Raw genomic sequence first — 21,610 nt, 5'->3', positions numbered from 1 at the left:
AATTGGAAACTGGGAGATGGCAGCGTTCTTACAGTGACTTCATTACCATATGGAGTCTACTACTTCCCTTTTGGAACTGGAAGGGTGATATTTCAGAAGGCAAACGATAAAATAATGAACACTTATGAAGCTAGCTAGTTGGCAGCATATTTCTTCTGAGTTTCTCTTGTGAAAACTCAAGTTGCATACATAAGGCAAACTACGAGCTCTATGCTTACCATTTTAGGAAATATGCAAGAGTAATCATTCTACTTTTTGGCAGGAGGGAAAGGTGTTTGGCTTTCTTTCTATTTTCTTTTTTTCTTTTCCTATTTCTCCCTTTTATCTGTGTAAATCAATCTGGAAGGAAACAGAACAATTTCCTTTTCTTTTAGCAGTCTTTCCTAGAAGCACACCTTTTGAAGTCTGTAATTTGACAGGTTTGAGCTGTTTAGTGTATTTAGTCCCATAATAATTTACTTCAGATATGTTCATTAGATTTTCCTTATCATTCATATTAAATGCCGTTTCATATTTCTTCATTTTATTATGTTTTTGTCTGTGAATACTTGAATAATATCACTTACGGTTTTTAATTTTTACCTTTCACTAGCTGTGTGGTGACACTTTAACTAATTTCATTTTATATTCTATTTTATATTTTGCTTTTGAAAATAATCACTAAATCTAGGAGTTACATAATTTGAACTATACATTTAAGTAATTTCCTTTATGAAAATAATCTGGACAAATTGAGGTAGCAAAATGGTATGGTTTAAACAGAAAAAAAATCTGTCAATGTCTGCAAGCACAATTAGAAAAGAAAAATGAAATGAAACTTCATTTTAAGTTAACATTAAAAGGGTGCTGTTCAACTTTTGTAATATTTTATACAATAAAATGAAATTGCTATACTTCTGAAAATTCTGCTTCATTAATATTTTGCTTCACCATAAGGCTCATTTGGCTTGCATTTTAATAACACTAATTAAATTGTCCCACTGGGAATAACAGAATAATTCTATGGTAGTTTTTAAACCAGTTTGAGCTAATGCTTTCTGTCTTAAAAGAAATGCCATCTGTTCAGGGCTCTTAATGTAATGCGGATTGACTAACTTTCTAAGTCCTTGTGTGAATTGGCAGGATAGATGGCAGGCAATTTTCTTGATTTTTGGCTAGGTGTTTTGTTGTTTTGATTTTTTTCTTACCTCCTTTACCCTATGTTTTACAGCAAAATTTGCAAAGAATAATTGCTTTTTATGTTGGACTATTTTCCTTTGGTATTAATAGAGTTATATGTTTTCTTTGCCTGTGTTAACTGATTAATTTTATGTCTCATAAATCTTTTGGTTACTTTATTTTCAGTTCTGCAATACTCAGAAATTATTTTTCTTCATCTTGTTTAATTATTTGTCTAACCATAATGCTGAACTACAACAGTGCAAAGTCCAGAACAGAGGCACAGAGTGGGGGCTCCATCCTGCAGGTCTAGAGAGATAGGACAGTTCCCCTACCATGCCTTTTTTTTTCCTGCAAAATTAATACAGAAAACAAGGCACCAGGGAAAAAGGCAGCATCTTAATTTTTTTAAATGGCAGTACAATCTAACTAATTGATAATGTTAACAAAGTTTGAAAGGAAGGGATTTCCTTGGGCCTCACAATAAATAAAAACAAAGTTCATAAAGACAAAACATGTTTTTTAACTCCTGTGATTTTGTGAAGAATGTCCAACTTGTGGTTTTTTTTGGGTTTTTTTTTTTTTTTTGTAGATCTGTGGGGGAAAAAAACCCACAGTATTCAATAAACTTTGAAACAGTTAAATGTCTGTATTTTCCTTTGTGTATTCAAGACAAGACAATACATGAGGACTTCTTACTAGCCCTGCTTGGTATCAATAGGGAATAGGGCAAAGCAGTTTTTCCAAAGCATCAGATGCTAAATGTTTGTGGGATCAATGTGAGTAGCTGATTTTTTTGTTTTACAAATAAGTTTTTTCAGTATAAAAGTGATGGTTTTTGGTACACCCAGACTAGGAAATTTTGATTCTCCCTCAGGCAGCTGGTTCTGTGAGTCTGTGTATGTACTAGTTTCCATAGGTACTTATGTACTAACAGAGTATATAAGAAGACAGATTTTTTTTTTTTTCCTTGCAGGATCTCTAGTGCTAGAGCTGAAATACAAGATACTAGATCAGTCTAACCTCAAACCCTGACAAACAAGGGGTAATCTGCTATTGAGAAACATCTTTTCCTGCAGGTTTTGTCTTGTGATTATTTTTTTTTTTTTTTTAATTTTAGACCAATGCAGGACATTTCATGTGTTGTTGAAAACTTTCCCGTGGGCAAGTTTTTGGCACCCAGACCTTCACTTCACCAGTGTGCTTCACTGGTGCCAGAAGTTTCCTGGCCACACTAAAATGGTTAGGAGTGCTTTACTTGTCTACAAGGGGATAAGTTAATTGCCCATGCTTCCTGCCTCCAGGCTGTAACATACCATGCCATTTTCTATACAAGCCAGTAAATATTTTGCTGAAGGTGTGTCTCCAGTTATTTCCACCCTTTGGCACCTGTTTTGATTTTGAGTATTTTAATATACTATAGGAATCCATGAGGTATTGCGTTGTTCCAGGTAGTCTCCCTTAAAATTCCTAGCTAGCTTCTCCCCAGGCCTCCTTCCCACTGTCTTTCCAAAAAAAAAAAAAGATTGTCTTATTTCTCTTGAATAGGAGTACAGAAAGATGGTTTCTGAATCCTTTGACCCATAGTTCTGTTGTCCTGTTTCTGAAACATACTGATTTCCAGGCTCAACAGAAGCTGCCTCATTAGGCTGCTGAATCTTATACAATGGAATTCATTCCACTGGAGCTGAGGGGAGCAGATATTACAGCAGCTATTTATTTTAAATCTTTAGAAAGTGAAGTCTTCAGACTAGCCATTGGATATGAAAGCAACATATTTTTATTCCAATTTAAGGTGTGAGTAATCACAGATTACTTCATGCTGGAAGGTCCTTTAGTCCATGCTTGTTTACAAAGCAGACTTAACACTGAATTGAGACAAGAACTTTGTCAAATCAGTTTTGCAAATATCTATCATTGTTTGTTCTTTCCACATTGCCTTAAGACTTTCACATCAAAAGGACCTTTCTATTTCAGATCTGGGACCAGGAGCCTTTCACAGACCTGTGCATCTCACCAAGGATCTTTACAATGATACTAGAATAATTGCATATTCAATGCATAAAGATGTTTTCCTTTTTAAAAGCAAACGCTTGGTTGATTGAAATGTTTTTGGTGAGGCAAACCTGGGCAATTATCTCTCTATAGGTTCTGAACTCCTGGTATTTCTCCTGGTATCTATCAACTAACCAAGTTCTAGGATTAATGCTTTTCTAGGCACTAAATATGAATTTGAAGGCTCCCTTGTTCTGTCACTGCCATATTTTTACTTCATTTTCCCTGCTTGCCCAATAATCAGGTAAGGTCAGTCATCCTTGAGAACTTGAGTATACATCATATTGCCACTCTTTCTATTAGAAAGAACTTGTCCAATCCCCAAAATTACGTGATAGCATCTTTGTAAGCCACCTTCCTCTTTTGTGCCTTTTCAAGCACTGTGACTGAATTGGAGGCTTGCAAACTCAATACATGTCCTAGCAAAATGAAGAATTACTATTTTTTAAAAATTGATTATTTTCAGGCAATATCTGCAAAATAACAGTTCCTTTTCCATCAGCTCATCTTTCTTTTTAGTTCAGAACAGTCTATAATAAGTTGCATTTATATTCAGAAGAGGAGCTGATTTGACTACATGTGCAGCCTGGAGGCTCAGGTGTGTGAACTTAGTACTTGTGGCAATATCCTAGAATCTGAGAGCTGATATATCCATCTCATTTCAGCTTTCTGTGTATTTTGATAGCTGTTGTCAATATCACACTCATGTTTTGTACTAAAAAAACTCAGTGGAAAAGAGTTCCTCCAAATGTTAGGGTCTAGTATTTTTTTTAATTTTTGATTTTTGAAATTACTTCAGGTAATTTTTTTCTAGTAAGTGCATAGCCTTTTATATTCCTGTCACTTACCCAGCATCTCTCCATTTTGCTGGCTAGCTCCAGCGAGGGTGGAGCAAGAAATACTCCTGCAAACTACACAAGACCTTAAGATCTGTGTTACTTTGATAACATATTTGGCAGTCTGCTGTCTGTGTAAGTGACGTTCTCCTAGGCCACAGGTCATTGGCTTATCCTGATGACCTCAAGTTTCTCAGTTCCTTTTCTGAGAGTACCTTTAGGTGCTGTTTCAGTCTGTCTTTGCTAGCTGGAGTATCTTCATGTTGCTCTGCTCTGCAGGGAGGATTTTGAAGGGTTTGATTACTCCACCATTTGTTTGGTCATCCAGTTCCTCCTCTGTGGGATTTTTAACTTCTAGAAGTCAGATAGTCGCCAATTAAATTAGTTTGTCTTCTCTGCCTATATGTGATAGAAAAGCAAATAAGTATCTTCTGCCAGAAGAGGAGAATTCAGTCTACAGTTACAGATATTGTCAGTTTTTCATGGAAATAAGAGGTCTTAACCTAAGATCTGGTCTTCAAATTTCTTTTTTCAGAACATATTAGCTCATCTGTCTAATATGCCCCCTGAATACTATATTCCTTCTGTATTTCTCACCTAGCAAATGGATTTTTGCATAAAGACAACATTTGTCTGTCTTACTGACAAGATGAGATCCTATGAAGTATTCCATAATTTTTTCATGTGGATTATCAAGAAGTCTAAAACACTATTTTGAGGTTTTTTTTACTGATTAACTGGATAAGATTTTCAGTAGGAAAAAGCCCTTTCTCCCTAAACCAAACAATCTCATCAAGTGTAAGTAACTGTGATTTCTCTTCCAAACTCCTGTACAAAATATTCCTGTAGTTGATGACTGCAGAGTTGCTGCTTGTAGCTCTGGCAAAGCTTTTATTAAAGTAAAGCTTTTATTTCAGTATTCTGAAGCTCTAAGAATAAGTATGTGAATAGAAAAGGCGGGCTTTTTGCCTTTGAAAGTCCCTTTCAGTTTTTTCTTTGATACAATACTTCTTGAAATCTTCCCTGTTATACATTAAGTTATATGCTCAAAGAATATTAGATATTTGCCTGTACTGATCTTCTCTAGTGTGTTTTGTCTGCATGTATGTGAGCTTGATCTCTGCTCATCCTCAAGATGCATTTATTTGTTCTTTGGTATCATTGCTTCAAGAAAGACCGTGCTCTGTCCTTATGGTGTTACTATATACAGAAGTAAGACAGCCACCCTCTGAGAGCTTTCTGCCTAGATCCCTCTGACTAATGTGTGTTTCAAGCATTTGGGATGGGTTTTTTGTGAGTGAGTCTTTATTTACAGCTGTTTCCCTATTGAAGTAGTTGCATGTGTTGTATTTTCATTTTTGACTTGTATGCTCTCAACATTTAACTCATTTTTACCTTTGCAGCCATCTATTTATTTCCATCTGGTGCACACAGTTTAGTGTGGGATCAACAGGTTTTTTTTTAAATGTCACTGTGCCCAGCCAAAACTCTAAATTCTGTGACTACATGGAAAAATTATTTTCTTAATCTCTTAGGTTTGACTGTGAATATGCAACGTTTGTCCTAGTCTGTGGGAGCCATGAGTAGTAAGCCACTGTCCTTACTGACTTTTCATAACGATTCCCAGTCCTACCCTGCATTCCAGAGAGTTCCACTGGCAACTGTGTCTGCTTCTGATGAAGGAAAATCTTTCTTTTCTGTTTTCAAAGGCTATGCAAACTGATCTACACAACAGAGTAGGGGGAGGCTTTCCTTATGCAGTGTGCACCACTGATGGAGGCAGTCAAACCACCTGCCCCAGATTTTGAAAGTACAGTAATTACTGGTTAGCAGTTATAATTTTTCTAGCAAAAGAGCTCAATCCAGATGCAATATCAATACATTCATGTGCTTGTCTGTAGACCTTGTATCCCTTAATCCTCATAAAATACTTGTGAGATGCGTAATGAGACTTAACATAATTTTAGCTAAAAAGAATATAGGACTCTGAAGAGAAGTTGCTGAATTTCAGATTAGGAGTAAATTTTAATCTCCAATGTTTACATCTAGAATGGTTAAAAAACCCCCACTATTTTAATATTTATTAAATACTTTAATTTATTGACACTACATTTATGAAAAACTTCCAAAATACTCACTCTGACTTTCCATTTTCTTTTTGTAGCCTTATATTTTTACAGACCAACCTACCATAAGAGTTGCTCATGGAACGATTTTCTCGGAAGTTGTTTGTTTTTTTCACCATGTGACACATACCATACGGCTGTATAAAGTCCAGGGTAAGAGCTGTGAAATTCTGTCTCTCTTGGCAGTTATTTTACATCACAATGATCTTGGATCCTACCTGCCTTTTTAATTTTTAAATGCACCTCTGCACTAGTGTAGAATTCATGAGACTGAGGTTGTATTGACCCCATTACACTTTGCACTGTGATTTCTCTCTGACTATCACACTAGTCATTGAGGTGGTATACTTAAACTCAACAGATTTGTTGGAAATACTTCTCTAGACTTTACTGACTCATCTGAATGCTGTAACTGTCTACACATTTTGACAATCAGAAAAAAAAATTGAAATACCTTGGAGAGAATGTAAGAATATAGTTTCTTTCATAGTTTCACATTTACTGGTGGAAGTACAATATATATCAGTGCCCTTAATAGAGAAGTCTGGTTTACTTCACAACTTTAGGCTTTAGGTATTTATGACCTCCCTTTGTATGTCCTTTTTCTGCTTGAGAGAGCTCATGACAGAATTGTCTGTGTCTGTTGAGAGGCACCAGAACCAAATGTCAACTTTTTGGCTCTTAGGACATAACATCATACCAGTTTTCCTTTGCTGTCTTCGGTTTTCTTCTTAAGTTGCTTTTCTTAAGTTTTTCTACTGTTCAGCTGTTGATTTCCAAGGAAATTCTAAGTAAACAGTAATTTTGGAAACTCTCTACCCTTCCAGACTTGATTGGAATTGGCCACTGAAAAATGTAAAAAGGTAGAAATCATGGTGCGATTGTGTACAGTTATTTTCATATGGAAACTGGAGTTAACATGCTTCAGTGTGTCTTTCTGTAATTACGAACATTTTCAGTTATTCATCATTTATATTTACTGGAATTATTCTGAAATAAAGAAGAACTGATTAATGTTTTCAGTTGAAGGAACTTAGATGTTTTGCATTACCAACTTTACTGTAAGAATCAAAGTTGTCTTTATGATTTTTAAAATCCTATTTATCATATTTAATTATTTTTCCTAAACACCTTTGAAAAAAAAAGCTATAAGTACTTTGAAAGTCTTGCTTTCTCTTCTTTTTTCTTTTAGGTTTCAAAAATAGTAATGACATCATCTGTTTGATTTTTTTTGTTTGTTTTTTGTTTTGTTTTAGTTCTAGTGTATTTCGATCTAGAACTAAAATTGATTGAGATGCTTCATTTTTGTGACATTTGTACATTTGTTCATTGAAGTTGCTGGAGTTTATACGTATGCCAAAAGCTAATCAGAATTCAGTTCCCAACTCATATAGTAATTCTGAATCAAACTTTAACTTGCACTTAGGAACACAAGCGAAGAGTTTGCATTCATTCTTGAAGAACCTAAGAAAACACAACATATATCTAAGACTATGGTTACTTTGTTTTATGTGACAGATAGTTAAAATCTTCTTATATGTAAAAAGATACTTGCGGTCAAGAGGTACCAGGTTGCCAAGAATGTGGAAATAAAATTACGTTCCTGTATGAGTTTTACCAAACTAAAATTCTCAGCAAGGGAAAAAGCCTGAAAAGCTTTTTTTCCCTTTGTTAGGGTGAGGTTGTTATTTTAAAGTGGATTTTTCTGTAGTACTCCTTTTTCTTTAATTTGCTGCTAAGTGCCTGCTGGAAGTATTTTAGTTCACAGTTCACAGAAAATGAGTTGTCAGTGAAAATCACTTGCTTGTCAATTCCTTACACTTAAATTTATCTTTCCTTGTGAGTGTCCTTTTTTCCTTTGTTTTTTCTGACAATTTTTTAATTCATCACAATATTTCAATACTTACACCATTACATATGTAATATATACACCTTTAAGTCCTTTACCATGCTTCTAGCTTTGACAAGGAAAAATTATGCATAATATATTTTCTATATTGTCTGTTTGTTCTTTGGTGTGTTTTTATCTAAATTTCTTTAAGTAAGCTTTTTCAAAGTTTAAAATTTGATAGCTTTGCATCATTGTTTTGCTGGGGTCTATTTCCTTGGCTTTGTAAGGGGAATTATTTATATAGCATTACTTCAATTAAAATAAGATATTTTCAAATCTTACTAGATATGTGCAGTAACAAAGCACGTGGAAAAAATCACTATGTGTATAAATGCATTTTGATTTCAAATCAGGACCTCATCTCCTGTTGTAACCTACCTACTTGCCAAGGGGTAGCAAGACTGATTGTGTGGCTAATCCAGCTGTTGGATATTACTCCCAACTCCTACATCTTCAGTAATTTTGGGGAAAATAGCTCTTGCCACTTTTGGATTTAAAATTCTGTTTAATCTGTTTAATACTCTGAGTTGACAACTCTGTTCAGTAATTGACCACTGAGTGATTTTTAACTTCTGCTGCCATTGGCATCTGTTTTTGATATTAGCATGATTTTGTTAATCTTTTTATCAGAAGCTTGTCATACTTTATTTTCTTCAAAGTTATATTTTTTTATTATCTCAAATTATGCAGTACAAAAATGATGACAGTCTGAACTAAATTTCTGTATTCTTCTTTAATGTACTCATGCTTTTAAATATTTGGAAAAAATACTTGAATTATTTGGAAAATCTATTACTGGGAGCATCAAAAGTGGAGCATATAAATCCACATTTTCCAGACTCGGTTTGGGAAAATAGAAGTAATTAGCTGAACCAAGTGTTTTTCATTTAGCACTGAAGTTTAATAGCCGTTGGTAAATGTTAACATTTTAACAGTTGCTATACTTCTGCAGGTGGCATTTAGATTTTAAAATAGATGGGGAAACAAATACATATCTGTGTTCTGCTTGGTGCAATTCTTTTTGCAATCATTAGTCCCATTAGACTACAGAAAAGGTAGAAGTGGTGATGCTGAATGATGGTATGATTCCACTCCAGACTGTGACTTGAACTGTTTGAAAAGGTCAGGTTATTGTTAAAGGTATTTAATTTTCAGTACAAGGCACTGTAGGGAAAAGAAAAAAAACCTCACTGAACAGCTTGTCTGAATTTTCAGACACCTAATCCATCTTTTAATAAATATTAACCTTTTCTCTGTCAGCAAAGTTTTGTATCCTGCCTGTGGTTGTAGCAATTCAAATTTCTTAATTCACTGTCTTTAAGGAAGATTGTCACTCATTTGATTAAAGGAGCTGCTCAAAGTTTCCTGCTCAGTTGAACAGTTCTATCAAGAGTATAGTAACTTCATTCTTGTCTGAGAATGGGGACAGCTGCTTAAGAGTGAAGAGGAGAAGTGACTGGACAGGTCTTGCTCTAGCATATTTATTTAAAGACAGCACTTAAAAGTTGTTTACTAGTTTACTGGAACCCGCAGTGATTCTTACCACATATTGCTCCTGTTCCCCTTCAGTGCTCTCTTTCAGACTGTCCAATTTGTACCAAATTAGAAATAGTGCTTTATAATCTGTTGCATAACTGAACTGTCTTCCAATATCTGGTTAGGTATAAGAGAAAATAAAATCTAGACCACTGTGTCCTGGGAGCACAGTCACTCTCATACATGTGGCAATCACTTTTAGAGATTTTAAATGCATCTTTTTCATGTAGGTTTGGAAGGTCAGTCTCTTGAAGTTTCCAATATTGTGGACATAAGAGGAGAATATAATCGTGAACTTGCAATGAGAATTTCATCTGACATAAACAGTCAAAATAGGTTCTATACTGATCTTAATGGATATCAGGTAATTACCATCTTTTAATTATAAAAGCTTAGGGTGTCAGGTTTTGACTGTCTAAATGTAAAGAGCTTATATTAAACAAACTCTCATGTTAAACTGCACTAATCATTTAAAAGGAGAAATGTTTTTTAAAAATGTACCTGCTATAAAATTTGACGTAGACCAGACTGAGAAGTAACTGTGTGCTTTTAAGGAGTTTGTTGAATATTCCTTTAAATTCTTTTTAAGAGAAGAATTATAAATACAAGTTATGACAAGTCACCAGGTAGTTAGTTGCTTGTATATATGCATGACTTCTTTTCCTCTGCTTTGTTTGTTTAGTTAAAACCCATTGGATAACAGAGTGTATAAGGACCACACCTAGTGAACAGGTGCTTGCTGCTGTGTTGGAAATAAATGATGTATTTTTGGATGTATTATGCTTTTTCTATTGGTAATACATCTGAGGAAAGGGCTATTGTCGTAACTTGAACTGTGCAGCACACACAAAAGAGAGAAAAATTGTTTTTCCTTACCTTCCTTTCTTGCTAAAAATAGTTTTCCAAATACAGGGTGACCATGACTCCCTGAGCAAAAGACTACTGGTTTTCCAGTTACTGGTACTACTGCATTTTGCTGGAAACAGTGCATATTTAAATATGAAAATAATTTTAAAAGTACTACTCATTTGTCATGTACCATTCAAGAATTTCAACAGTACTTCAATAAGTTCCCATTATAAGCCAACAATTCCTTTTCTACTACCTTAAATCTATTCACTGCTTGCTTTCTAGAGGAGAAATTTTTTTCTCTCATTTTATAACTGTGATTATTCCTTTTTATAGGTTCCTTTTTTGTAGGTTCCCTTGATGAATCTTTCACTTTTTTTTTTTTTAATATTCTTTGATCTAAAAGTACACTGAAGCTACTATTTCCAAAGTGGTAATTTTAGCCTCAAATCTCAAAGAAGCTAAATAATATTATTGAGTTGAATGAATGCTTTCATGATGGTTGTTCTTCCAAAGCACATGGGATAAATGTCTGAAAATGTCTTTGAAATTTAATTGCATAAAAAGAATGTATGTTTTTGAAGTTTGTGTTCATATTGCAGATCCAGCCTAGACTGACGATGAGCAAGTTGCCTCTTCAAGCAAATATCTATCCTATGACTACCATGGCTTATATCCAAGATGTTGGTGTTCGTTTGACACTTCATTCAGCTCAGTCTTTAGGTGTTGCTAGCTTGAAAAATGGTAAATATAAGATGAAAGATATGACAAAGGTCTCTTCTTCATGGTATTCTGAAATAGTTCATTCAGAGATTACTATACTTACCTACAAGCATTTGAAGAGAGGAAATAAGTTTCTCCCACTCTGACAAGTTTTTGAGTATGTCTGTAACAGAGGAGGAAGAGGTTGGTCCCACATGAGATCCTGTTATCTTCAATGACAGATCTCTCTGTTTGCAAAAATATTGCAAAAAGGACAGAAGAAGCAATAGATTGTCAGAACGAGCTATTTTTCACCCAAGAACTCTGGTGGAACTCAGGAATGAAATAGCAGAACATGCTGCCCGAGTAGGAGAGGACTTAATAAGGATGCTGATCATGTTTTTTGCTCTGTTTGATTGCTTTAGTATAGACAGCACTAGTCTTAAGGTATAAGGTATATACAGCATAGCCTAACTTCCCTGTCAAGGAAAAACAACAGCAGTTTTTTTAAAGATCAGTGTTATTGAAATGAAGGATAAATATGACCCTGGGTAAGAGTGAACATACTTCTGAAGCAAAATGATACCTCACAAATTTAATGGAGTACTTTGACAGAGCTGATGAATATGTTGACAAGAAAAATCAATTCATATTATGAATTCCAAAAGAGACACAGTCTTGCTCCTTGGAGCAGAAAAGGGTATGATGAATGGTCTGAAGGACTGGAAACAGAGGACAGTTACTCATTCTATCAGAATGGGGGAGGTATTCAAATAAAACTAGAGGTAGTGGGCAAAATAAGTTATATAATTTATAACTTAAGCTGTATAATTCTTTGCTGTAATATATGTTGTCAGTTTAAATGTATATGGTTTTAAACAATAATGGAATGAATACTCAGAAGAGAAAGAGTCCATCAGAATCTGTACCAAAATCTACTTCATAGTTTCTTTTAAGAAGAATGTCATAAATACTCTGTTCTTACAAAAGGTGAATACCATGCTGGTTTGTTGGCAGTATTAGCAAACCTAATTCACTTCAGGGCAAGGAATTAACACTGACCTTTACAGTGATGCTTTAATAAACCACAGTGGAAAATACCAGTCTTTTGTTCCAAGCCTAGCAGATACAAGACTCAAACCACATTTTTTCATGCCTCACCTTGCTGGAAACCCAATTCCTGTTGGCCTGATCCTGTGAATGACCCTGACACCACTGATGTTGTTAAGCACTCATTAAATGGGTATTGGAGACTAAATTAGTCTGCAGAGACTCTGTTACCTGATAAGAGTGTCTGTATTTGTCTTTAACAATCTTAGTCTTTGCATCACAAGATAATGCACTATCTAAATCCACAGACACTCCCACTCTCCGCCATCAAATTGGGGAAATTAAGGCTAGCACTGTTCAACATTTTGCAGTTTGTGGCAGCGTGTAGCTACAGTGACGATTGTGATCCAGGGAGGCCACAACAGTAACAGGGAAAACAGATGAGACAAGTCTCTGTTGTTTAGCAGGGGAGTCCATTTTATTCCCACCCCCCCATCCCCCTGTGCCAGGGGGAACAGGGGAGCAGAGGCCTGGGAGCCTGAGCTAAGCCCATAGAGCCCAGAGCCAAGAGCAGAGAGAGGAGGCAGACCCAGGACCGTGGGATTTTATCAGGTGTCCTATGGGAGGAGTTTTAAGATCAGATTACAGCCCAGAACTTGAAGGCTTCACAGCAGTTAAGCATCAGGGAGAAACTGACCTTCTGTGAGCACTTGTTTCAAATCTGTCAGAGGACATTATAGACTTTTCACCCACTCCAGTTAAATAATAGAGCAACAGATGTATCCCATGCATTACATGACATTGATTTCTTGACTGTTTCACCCTTTGACAAACTGTATTATGTTATTTAAGATTCACCAATGTCAAATATTTACTCTGTGCCCGCTAAGAAAAAAAGGAGAATGAATTAATCTGATTTTTTGTCATTAAGTAATATTTCATTAAATTACTAAATTGGCTGCCTTGTCCTGAAAGCATATTGGCTTCCTCAAAACAGAACAAAAATTAAGCTGAAGGTTCAGTGGTTGCTGAGTATCATATGCTTCATTACATTTTTTCTGAAGGTCTTTCAGGAGCTCAGAGGGATCATGAAAGAAAATTCAAAAATCTTACAGTCTAGGCAAGCAAACCTCAGTAGCTATATGCCTCTGTGTGAGACACAAGTGTGTCTAAAGGCATAACCCACCATCTGAAAGTTACATGAACACTACCTTAGATCAAAATAGCAGGTTTTTTCTTACCATTGTCAGCTGATTTCTGTCCTGGATAAACAAAATCTGTTTGTACTCAAGGGAAGGGAGGAACAAGTATTTGAGAAAATTGGGTAAGTGTTTGTAGAACACTGAACTATAAAAAAGACTGCCTTAGTAAGCAGCCTTTTCTAGAAGCTTAAATTGTGAACTTCTTATTCAGGATACAAGCACTTCAGTCTTCAGTTTTATTTAGGAAACATGTACACTTGTTTGAAGATTGAGTGTGCAAAAAACATAACAGCCTTAATTACGTGCCCCAATCTAGTTTCCTTCTGGAGATAGACACGTGAAAAAAACGTGAACTTCATTGTCCAGGTTGTATATAATTTAACATCGTGCTTAAAAAGCTATTTTGAATGGCTGTGCTGCAGTTCAGTGTAAACTCAGAATTTCATGCTCAGTGCTCATGCAGTGTGAAGTTCTTTCCTATTCCCACAAGTGAAGTTTTCCATACAAGAAGTGATTGTGCGAATTTAGAAACTCCTGTTGATACCTTTTTTCCCTTCTGGCTTCAAATGTGAAGCAAAATAATGGAGTACAAGGTGAAGATAGTTCCTCTACAGAAAGTCTCTCCTACTTGGGAGTGATTCTTGTCTTGAATGATTGATTGCCAAGAATCCTTGTTGCAAATAGTTGTTAATAGTAATAATTTTTCATATTAAATTTTTATATAAACTCTGAAAGTAAAAATTGCTGGACATTCTGCAGAAAGGCTTGTGACAATTTTTTGAACGTTATAAACAGCCACAGTCCACTGGTATTAACTATTTTTATAATCAGTCTTGACACTATTGATCAGCCCTAACTCTTCCAAACTGAAGAGAAATATTATGACTTTCTAAAAATAAGATAAATTTTAGGGCAGGTTATTTATGTTTAATAAAACCCTTACCTATTCTTGGTACTAGTATAATCCTAGTTGCTCTTTCAGGTCAGCTGGAAGTGATCATGGATCGTCGGCTTATGCAGGATGACAACCGTGGCCTTGGACAAGGTGTTCAAGATAACAAGATTACAGCTAATGTCTTCCGACTGCTGTTGGAAAGAAGACATGGAACAGATGTGGTAGGATTCACTGTCTGGAATTTTTATGCCAATTAAGATGTAAATATTAATTTCTGTTGCAGCAGCAAAGAACTCAGTAAAGAAATTTTATTCCATAAGCTGTAGAACTAAGGGAATATAGCTTCCAAGGGAGTTTTGTCATCTTGCTTTCATAGTCTGATTGTAAAGACTCCACCTCTCACTATTCCTCACATAAATCCTGCAGTACCTACTTCCTCACTCACACTTCAACATATGAGTGGGTACCATTGTGGAAGTCTCCTTTTTCTTTTTTAATTACTTTTTTACTGAACAAGCTTTAAAAACCTGCTAATTAGAGTAAGTTCTGCTTCTTAGCAATGTTAAGTGACTCTAAACAAAGGTTGACAAATAATTTAAGTTGAATGGGCAGAAAGAGAAAACCCCCTATAAATAAAATTTTCTTAGAGAATAAGATTGAAGTGGAAATATTTGGATGCCAGACATAAAAACCTTTTGATTTCATTATGATTCTAGTGAAGTTGGGACTATTTTGTTGTGAGTTTTTTTTTTTTTTTATTTGCACATATCTCAGTTTGCCTTTTTGTATCCTAGTCTTTTGCATAACCTCAATTTTCTTTCCGCTTTTTCTATTTTCTCTTTTTTTAATCAATTTTGAGAAGGACAAAATCAGAAGTACATCTTCATACTGAGGCAGTAGAATCATGATGACAGCACTGAGTATATTTTAAAACCATTGCATAGCTAAAGATGAGAGGTTGTATACCAAGCTCCTAATGAATATGCAGATAAATTGGAATTAATTCTGGTTTATAATGGCTATCATTAACCACTGTGAGAGGATGATAATGTCATCATTTTCACCATTTAATGATTGACATTGGGGTTTTTTTTCAGGTTGTACATGTCATTATGATTTTCTAGCTCCTCATCACATATAATGCAGGCTGCATATTAACTGTATTTATCAGTGTGATGTGCAGCTACCCAAGCTAACCTGAGGTCAGCAGCAGTCTGACTGTTACAACGTGAAGCATTGCACAGGTTTATCCATCCTTGCAAGAGGAAACCTGCAGAGGTATCTATACTGCCACCCAAAAATTCCTTAGTACCCAGGCTAATTTGTGTTATATTAAATTACAGTGTGGACCTGGTAAGTAAGAATTTTTGGACATGGAAATCTATGTTTACATTAGAAAATAATTTGAAACAACAGAAGCAGATCAACTCAGTTAGTGCCATAATGCTTGTAGTGACATTGTGTGCAGTCTTGGTGCTTTCTATAGAACCATAAAACAACTCACTAAAAGGCACCTCTGGAACACTTCCAGTCCAGTCCCTGCTCAATGCAGTCTATTTTTGTGTCAGAACAGACATAAAAGGTTAGTCATCCATTCTGACCATAATCAAGGTGTGATGGGTTAGGGTGTGTTTGGTGCCATGCCTCCAGGGGAGCTCCTTGGTAACTTTCTTCTAAAAGGAAACTGGTCCACACAGACTGAGATTGCTCTGCAAAGTAATACAGTTCCCCCTTGACTGGGGTTGGCCAAAAGTTCAATTTCAGAACAGCTGCTGCTTCAGACCAAACCACTCAATTGGAAAACATTTTGAAGTTACCTCAATTAGAGTAAAGGCAACCTAAACAGCTCTGGGATTTTCTAGTTAGTGCAGTATTTACATGTGTCTTTGCATATGTTTGCCAACTTGTTTGTGATACAAGTCAGGTATCATCTCAGCAGAATAACAGTGTAATTTCCTATCTTTGTTAAAATCATCTTTCCTACAGATTTGAAAGTTTCTGTACAAGTTACTGAGAATCTTTCAAAGGAGAAGGGGCAGTTACCTATTACAATCAAAAATTTCTGAGGTATTTTGGAAACCTGTGCTCCAACATCTTTCGTTCCCTATAACTCTTCATGCTGAGCTTATAGTGGTTTTAAATGGCTGCAGAGGACTTTAAGGGCAATTGGTTCTTATACAGTCCTGAACGGACTTCAGAGAAAGTGGAATCATAACTGTGGGGAGTAGGCACAGTCCAAGAGGTGCTGATCGAATATACACAAGCCCCAGAAGCCAAGCAAGATGTTTTAAGGAAACATTTTCTTTCTGTTGTTGTATCTGGAATTCCCCTTCCATATATTTAGAATGTTCTAGAATTTTGTTTTTCAAATTTTATATGAACATTCGTAACATTTTCTGATTCATGTTACTATTTCAGTGTTAAAGTAAGGCTATTTCTGTTTCTTGGATGTGCAATCATACTTTTTTTAATCCCAGTTACTCAGAAGGTAGTTGTTATAATAGCTTAAAAATAACCATGTCAGAAAAAATTATAATGAAATTATATGCAGTTTATATATGTAATCAGCTACAGTGTGACTCATACATTGACCCTGATGTTGTTGTCAAATCCTATTATTTACTTCTGGAGCCACTGGAGGAGAAAGTTTTGACCATTTGACATCTTTGGCATTACGAGCTTTTCCTAATGTATGTTCCAAAACATTTCGTTCTATCTTTTCTTAAAAACAATTCTGAAGAACAGGATGCTTGCTGCTCGTTGTGAAACTTCCCCATAAAAAGACAGTATGTGAAGTGTCACACGTGCAGTTCTTTAAAAAGAATTAAAATAATTGTGCATGACTAGTGAAATTACTGTGGAGAGTTTTTGTTATCACAGTATCTACCAAAACTTTCTTTTCATTTATATTTCTAAAATATTTCTTTCCTTCCCCAACCCCACCCTGAACAGTTAATTTTAATGGCAGTGTCACATCACATGAATGTCCAGAAGTGTAAGTGTGCAATTCTTAATAAACATTGGTATACTCAGTCTGTATTCTAATAGGTTCTTAATCCTAACACTACCTGAGTTTTGGATCTTGAATTCTAGTTTATCTAATGAGTCATAAATACTTATTCAGATATAGTCTCTGAAAAAGACTTCAGGTTGATGTGTTTTGCTGAAGCTTTTTTGGTGTTTTTGGGGAAGGAAGAGACTTAGGGGGGGAGGTTTGTGTTTATATTTTCTGTTTGGTTATTGTTTTTTGTTTTTTTTTTCTCCTAAGATGGATACTAAATGTTCATTCACAATGACAGTATTGTTTAAGTGAGCTGTGTTTGTAGTAAGAGCTGGGCAAATCTCATTTCACTTTGTTATACTCATCTCATTTATTGATAGCTATGTTCCTCAGGCTCCAGATTTTTTACTGTATTTTTGATATAATTTCTACTTACATCTTTTTTTTTTACTAGATGTAACTAATTCTTCTTATATGTTAATTTTCTCCTTGCAAGCATTTTCGGCTTGAATATCTCTTTGAATCATCTTCTAAGAGTGTCTTCTCTTTGTTCAGATTTTTAACCAAGAACTGAATTAATGTCATTTTTTAATTGAAGGGATTAATATTTAGCTGAGAATGAAACTGAATACAGTTTATTAATACTTGTCAAAAGAGTAAATATTTGTGTCTTTTTGAAAATACAGAGTACTTTATATTTATTGTAAGTTTTGGAAAAATAAGCATTAATACCCTTTTAATTTCTGAATCCCAGCGCATTATATCAGTATAGAAGTGAAAGAAATAGGATTTATAGGAAGTAGTAATATATTATTTCCTCAAAGATGTCGCTGAAGAAAAGATGCTATGCCAGGCAAACACTTCCTTCTTCAGATTGCTATTTCATACCTTGTCTTGACTTAGTTAATTTGTATAACTGGATTTATAGACTAGACTTGAGGATTCAGTGGTTCAAATGCCTGTTACTTTTGGGCGAGGTTGTTTAGAGGAACAATAATAGCATTAATAAAATCACAAATATGTCAGAGATAACCAAACTCCCTTTCTTCCACCATGTACAACTACTCTTTTTTCTTACTAAATCTCTATAAGTACCCACATTCTCTGAAAATTTATGGTTGGTGATACAGCCATTTTTGTCTGATTATTGTGTTGCATTTGCTCCTTATTGATGTGCTTATTTATAATGCATGTGTGTGTTTCTCACTTAGCTGTATATTATACTGTGCATTGCTATGCTACATGTAGCCATACCTTAGAAACTTATAATTAACTCATAATTAACTTGATGTTTTAAAACAGCAGAAACTTGACATTGGCTTAATTATTAATATTTAGAAGCTTTTTCAAGCCCATGTGTGACAAGTTCAGATACTTTAATAAAATTTTTAATTGTAAGTGCCACAGTGAACTCATCAAATATGTATAAAATTCTTAGGGTTTTGGGGGTTTATGGTTGCCACAGAAGGAAAAAAAAAGACATTTTCCTCTTGTTTTCACACAATATGCAATGCATCTTCTTTAGGGCCTTACCACATATATTTAGTAAGCAGTGAACACTAATTTTGTATTTCATTTGAAGATATATTCAGGTACATGTTACTTTCCAGTTTTGTTTAAAACACTACCTTTAATTCATTATTTCTCCTACTACTCTATAGTTTATATTGTATTTCTTATGGAGGAACTTTGTGTTTGCTAATCAAGAATAATGTCTCCATCTCTTATTTATCTACAAATACCATCTGTTTTCAGGCAAGCACTGTCATTGTTTTTATGTCAGGACACCTTAGAGCTTAATTTCCTTCAAATTTTTTTTTCATGATACAGTGACAAAGATGTGTTGCAAAAAGCTTTTAAATAAAGACTGTTTTGTCTGCAAGATCCATCCCTATGTTCCTGTTATGAAACATTCTCATCCTGTAACAGGGCAGCCATTTGTAGCAGCACATTTGTAGCAGCACAAGGATTGAGGAGTAACAAGTGGGAAAAGTAGGGGTAAAGAGGGCATAAAAGGCTCTGATGAAGTCCAGTGCTTGACCACCGTAGCTCATTCTGGATTATTACATCTGATTTCTGTGCAACCCAACCTTTTCTGAATCTGTGTGAGGCATTAGCCATCTTCAGGTAAGACTAGGAAACAAACAGTAAGAGGCGTGTGTGATGTGTGTGACAGCTATTGGAGAGAGATAAACTACTGGACTGAGGGACCAGTACAACTGGCTTCCAGTTGCTGGCAAGACCTGTATTTTCTCTGTGTGCCTGTAAACAGCAAACTGCAAGCTGACAGGTCACAGGCCAGCTCTTGGAAGAAGGTAATCCAGGTCAGGATTCTGACCTGGTGAATCTTTAGGAAGCCTAAGGTCCATACCTGGATATCAGAAGGGCTTAAAGTCCACCCTGAGGTATCAGTGGTTGTTGAGTGTTCTTGTGAATCAAAAATGTCAAGGTCTTGAACTCCAGACCTGGTCAGCTGGAGGGCACAATGAGGTTTGGATTGTCTGTTCTTTTTCTAGTTACCCAAGTGCTCTGCTCATGTAGGTTCTGGCAAAAGTGCTGTCTCTGCTCACATGTAGGGATGGCCATGTGTTTCCATACATTCCTAACAGGAATAATGCTCTGCATTTCTCCTACATAGTCTTGGAGGAGCTGATAGAACCATGACAGGCTCTATCTATCAGCCTGGAATGAAAGGAATCGCCTCTTGTGGGAGATTATCAAATTTGGCTCTAGCAGACTGGGAAAAATTCCTCCTGTGGATGCAGATTTCCCTAGATATGGTTTCCTGCAACAATCCTAGGTTTCTCATCTGCAGTTTTAGTGCCAAACCAAGGATTGGTACAGAAAACATGTGATTTTAGAGTCACTGAGCCAACACCCAGTCTTGTAGATATTTTATGGTGCCTCAGAATTTTCATTTCTTATATAATCAGCCTCCAGGAGCCTCTTTCAGCTAGTGCAGCAGACATGCATTTCCAATGCATTTTGATTAACAATGAGCAAGTGAATTGATAGAAAATTTTCCATTCCCTGAGGTAAAGAGATTAAATCAGATTTACTCTCTTCTCAGGAGTTGTCTTTTGCTGGTCACTTCAATAGCTATCAAAAGACCTTAAGCACTCTAGACCATGGTTCCAAATTAAAGGACTTGAAACCTATTGGGGAAAAAAAAAAAAGAGCTTTGATGTGCAAAAATGTGGCATAATTGATGGATTTTTAAGTGTAGACAAAAATGTATATATACAAACAATTCTAATCCTCTAATCCTCTGTATTTTTGTCCCCCAGCATTTCAGGAAAGCCAAATTCTCTGGTATAGCAGAAAATAATCTGGCATCAGTATCCTTGCTTATAGTCTTTTTAAGATTCCAGGATATCTCCCTTTTCAGTACTCACATTTGTGACTGTTATTTCTGATTGCAACTTACCCAGGTTTTCCTAAAAGTCTAATTGGTCTAAGCTTGGATTTTTAGCTTCAGAGATTACCTCAAGATTGTTGTGCTGAAGATTTTTGTGGAGCTTTGAGGTCTTAGATGTTCTGAATCCTACAGCACAGAGATCTTCCTATCACCTTATTTAAATTCCATACAGAATTTCCTCTGCAAATACCAGCCATTTTCAAAGTTGCTTGAAGTCTTGGTCACTGTTTTCTTTGACAGATGCCTACATTAAGCTCGCACTCTTGGACACTGAAAAGGAATTATTCAGCTCAGAATAATTAACCTAACTCATATTGGTCATTAATTGCTGTTTGTTGTATTAGAGAAGTAACACCCATTATCTTTCTTCTTTCTTTCTGAAAATCACTAGGAGTTGTTACAGGCATGCAAAAGTCTAGCTCCAGGTATAAACCTCAGAGGAAAGGGAATGAATGATCCATATCTGGAAGACTTTCACAACTTGTCACACTTTGATTATTATTTTTTTATTACAGTGCAACTTTGATGAATTTAAAGCAAGAACATCTGATTTTCACTTGATAACAGCCAGGTAGTCTTGCATGCAAAGCCTGTAACTTAAGTTGAAGCCATTTACTATTTGATGTTAATTTAATGAACTAGATTAGTGTCAGTCTGAAACAAAACCTGAATTTCTCTTCTGAGTTGTGAGCTTTAGGGCAATATGTGTATAGAGCACTGTGCATATTTCTTACTGCTTCCTGCTTTGAGACTCTACCTTCCACAAATGGGGAAGTACTGTAGTTAAGGATTCAGGCTATTTGCATTTGGTGAAAAATGTAAGTAATTTTAAAGCTGAGGCATCTGCCCTTACCTGTCACATATTTTTGTCACGTGTTGTAAACCTGTTAT

At 35.5% G+C, this 21,610-nt stretch overlaps 1 protein-coding gene across 2 annotated transcripts in view; it reads left to right on the top strand.

Annotated features, from left to right (window-relative positions):
* MAN2A1 (mannosidase alpha class 2A member 1) overlaps positions 1-21,610 on the top strand; it is a 106,184-nt gene that overhangs the window by 72,146 nt on the left and 12,428 nt on the right. For both annotated transcript variants that reach the window (XR_010994551.1, XM_068176774.1), the window contains exons 16-19: positions 6,214-6,328; positions 9,833-9,966; positions 11,054-11,195; positions 14,388-14,521. Coding sequence is in view for 1 of the 2 variants with exons in the window: in XM_068176774.1 (XP_068032875.1) it covers positions 6,214-6,328; positions 9,833-9,966; positions 11,054-11,195; positions 14,388-14,521 (525 nt within the window). In the remaining variant the exon portion in view is untranslated. The remainder of the gene's footprint in view (positions 1-6,213; positions 6,329-9,832; positions 9,967-11,053; positions 11,196-14,387; positions 14,522-21,610) is intronic.

Source organism: Anomalospiza imberbis, chromosome Z (assembly GCF_031753505.1).
Source record: "Anomalospiza imberbis isolate Cuckoo-Finch-1a 21T00152 chromosome Z, ASM3175350v1, whole genome shotgun sequence".
NCBI classification, from domain to species: Eukaryota; Metazoa; Chordata; class Aves; order Passeriformes; family Viduidae; genus Anomalospiza; species Anomalospiza imberbis.
This window is presented reverse-complemented; position numbering and strand designations above follow the sequence as displayed.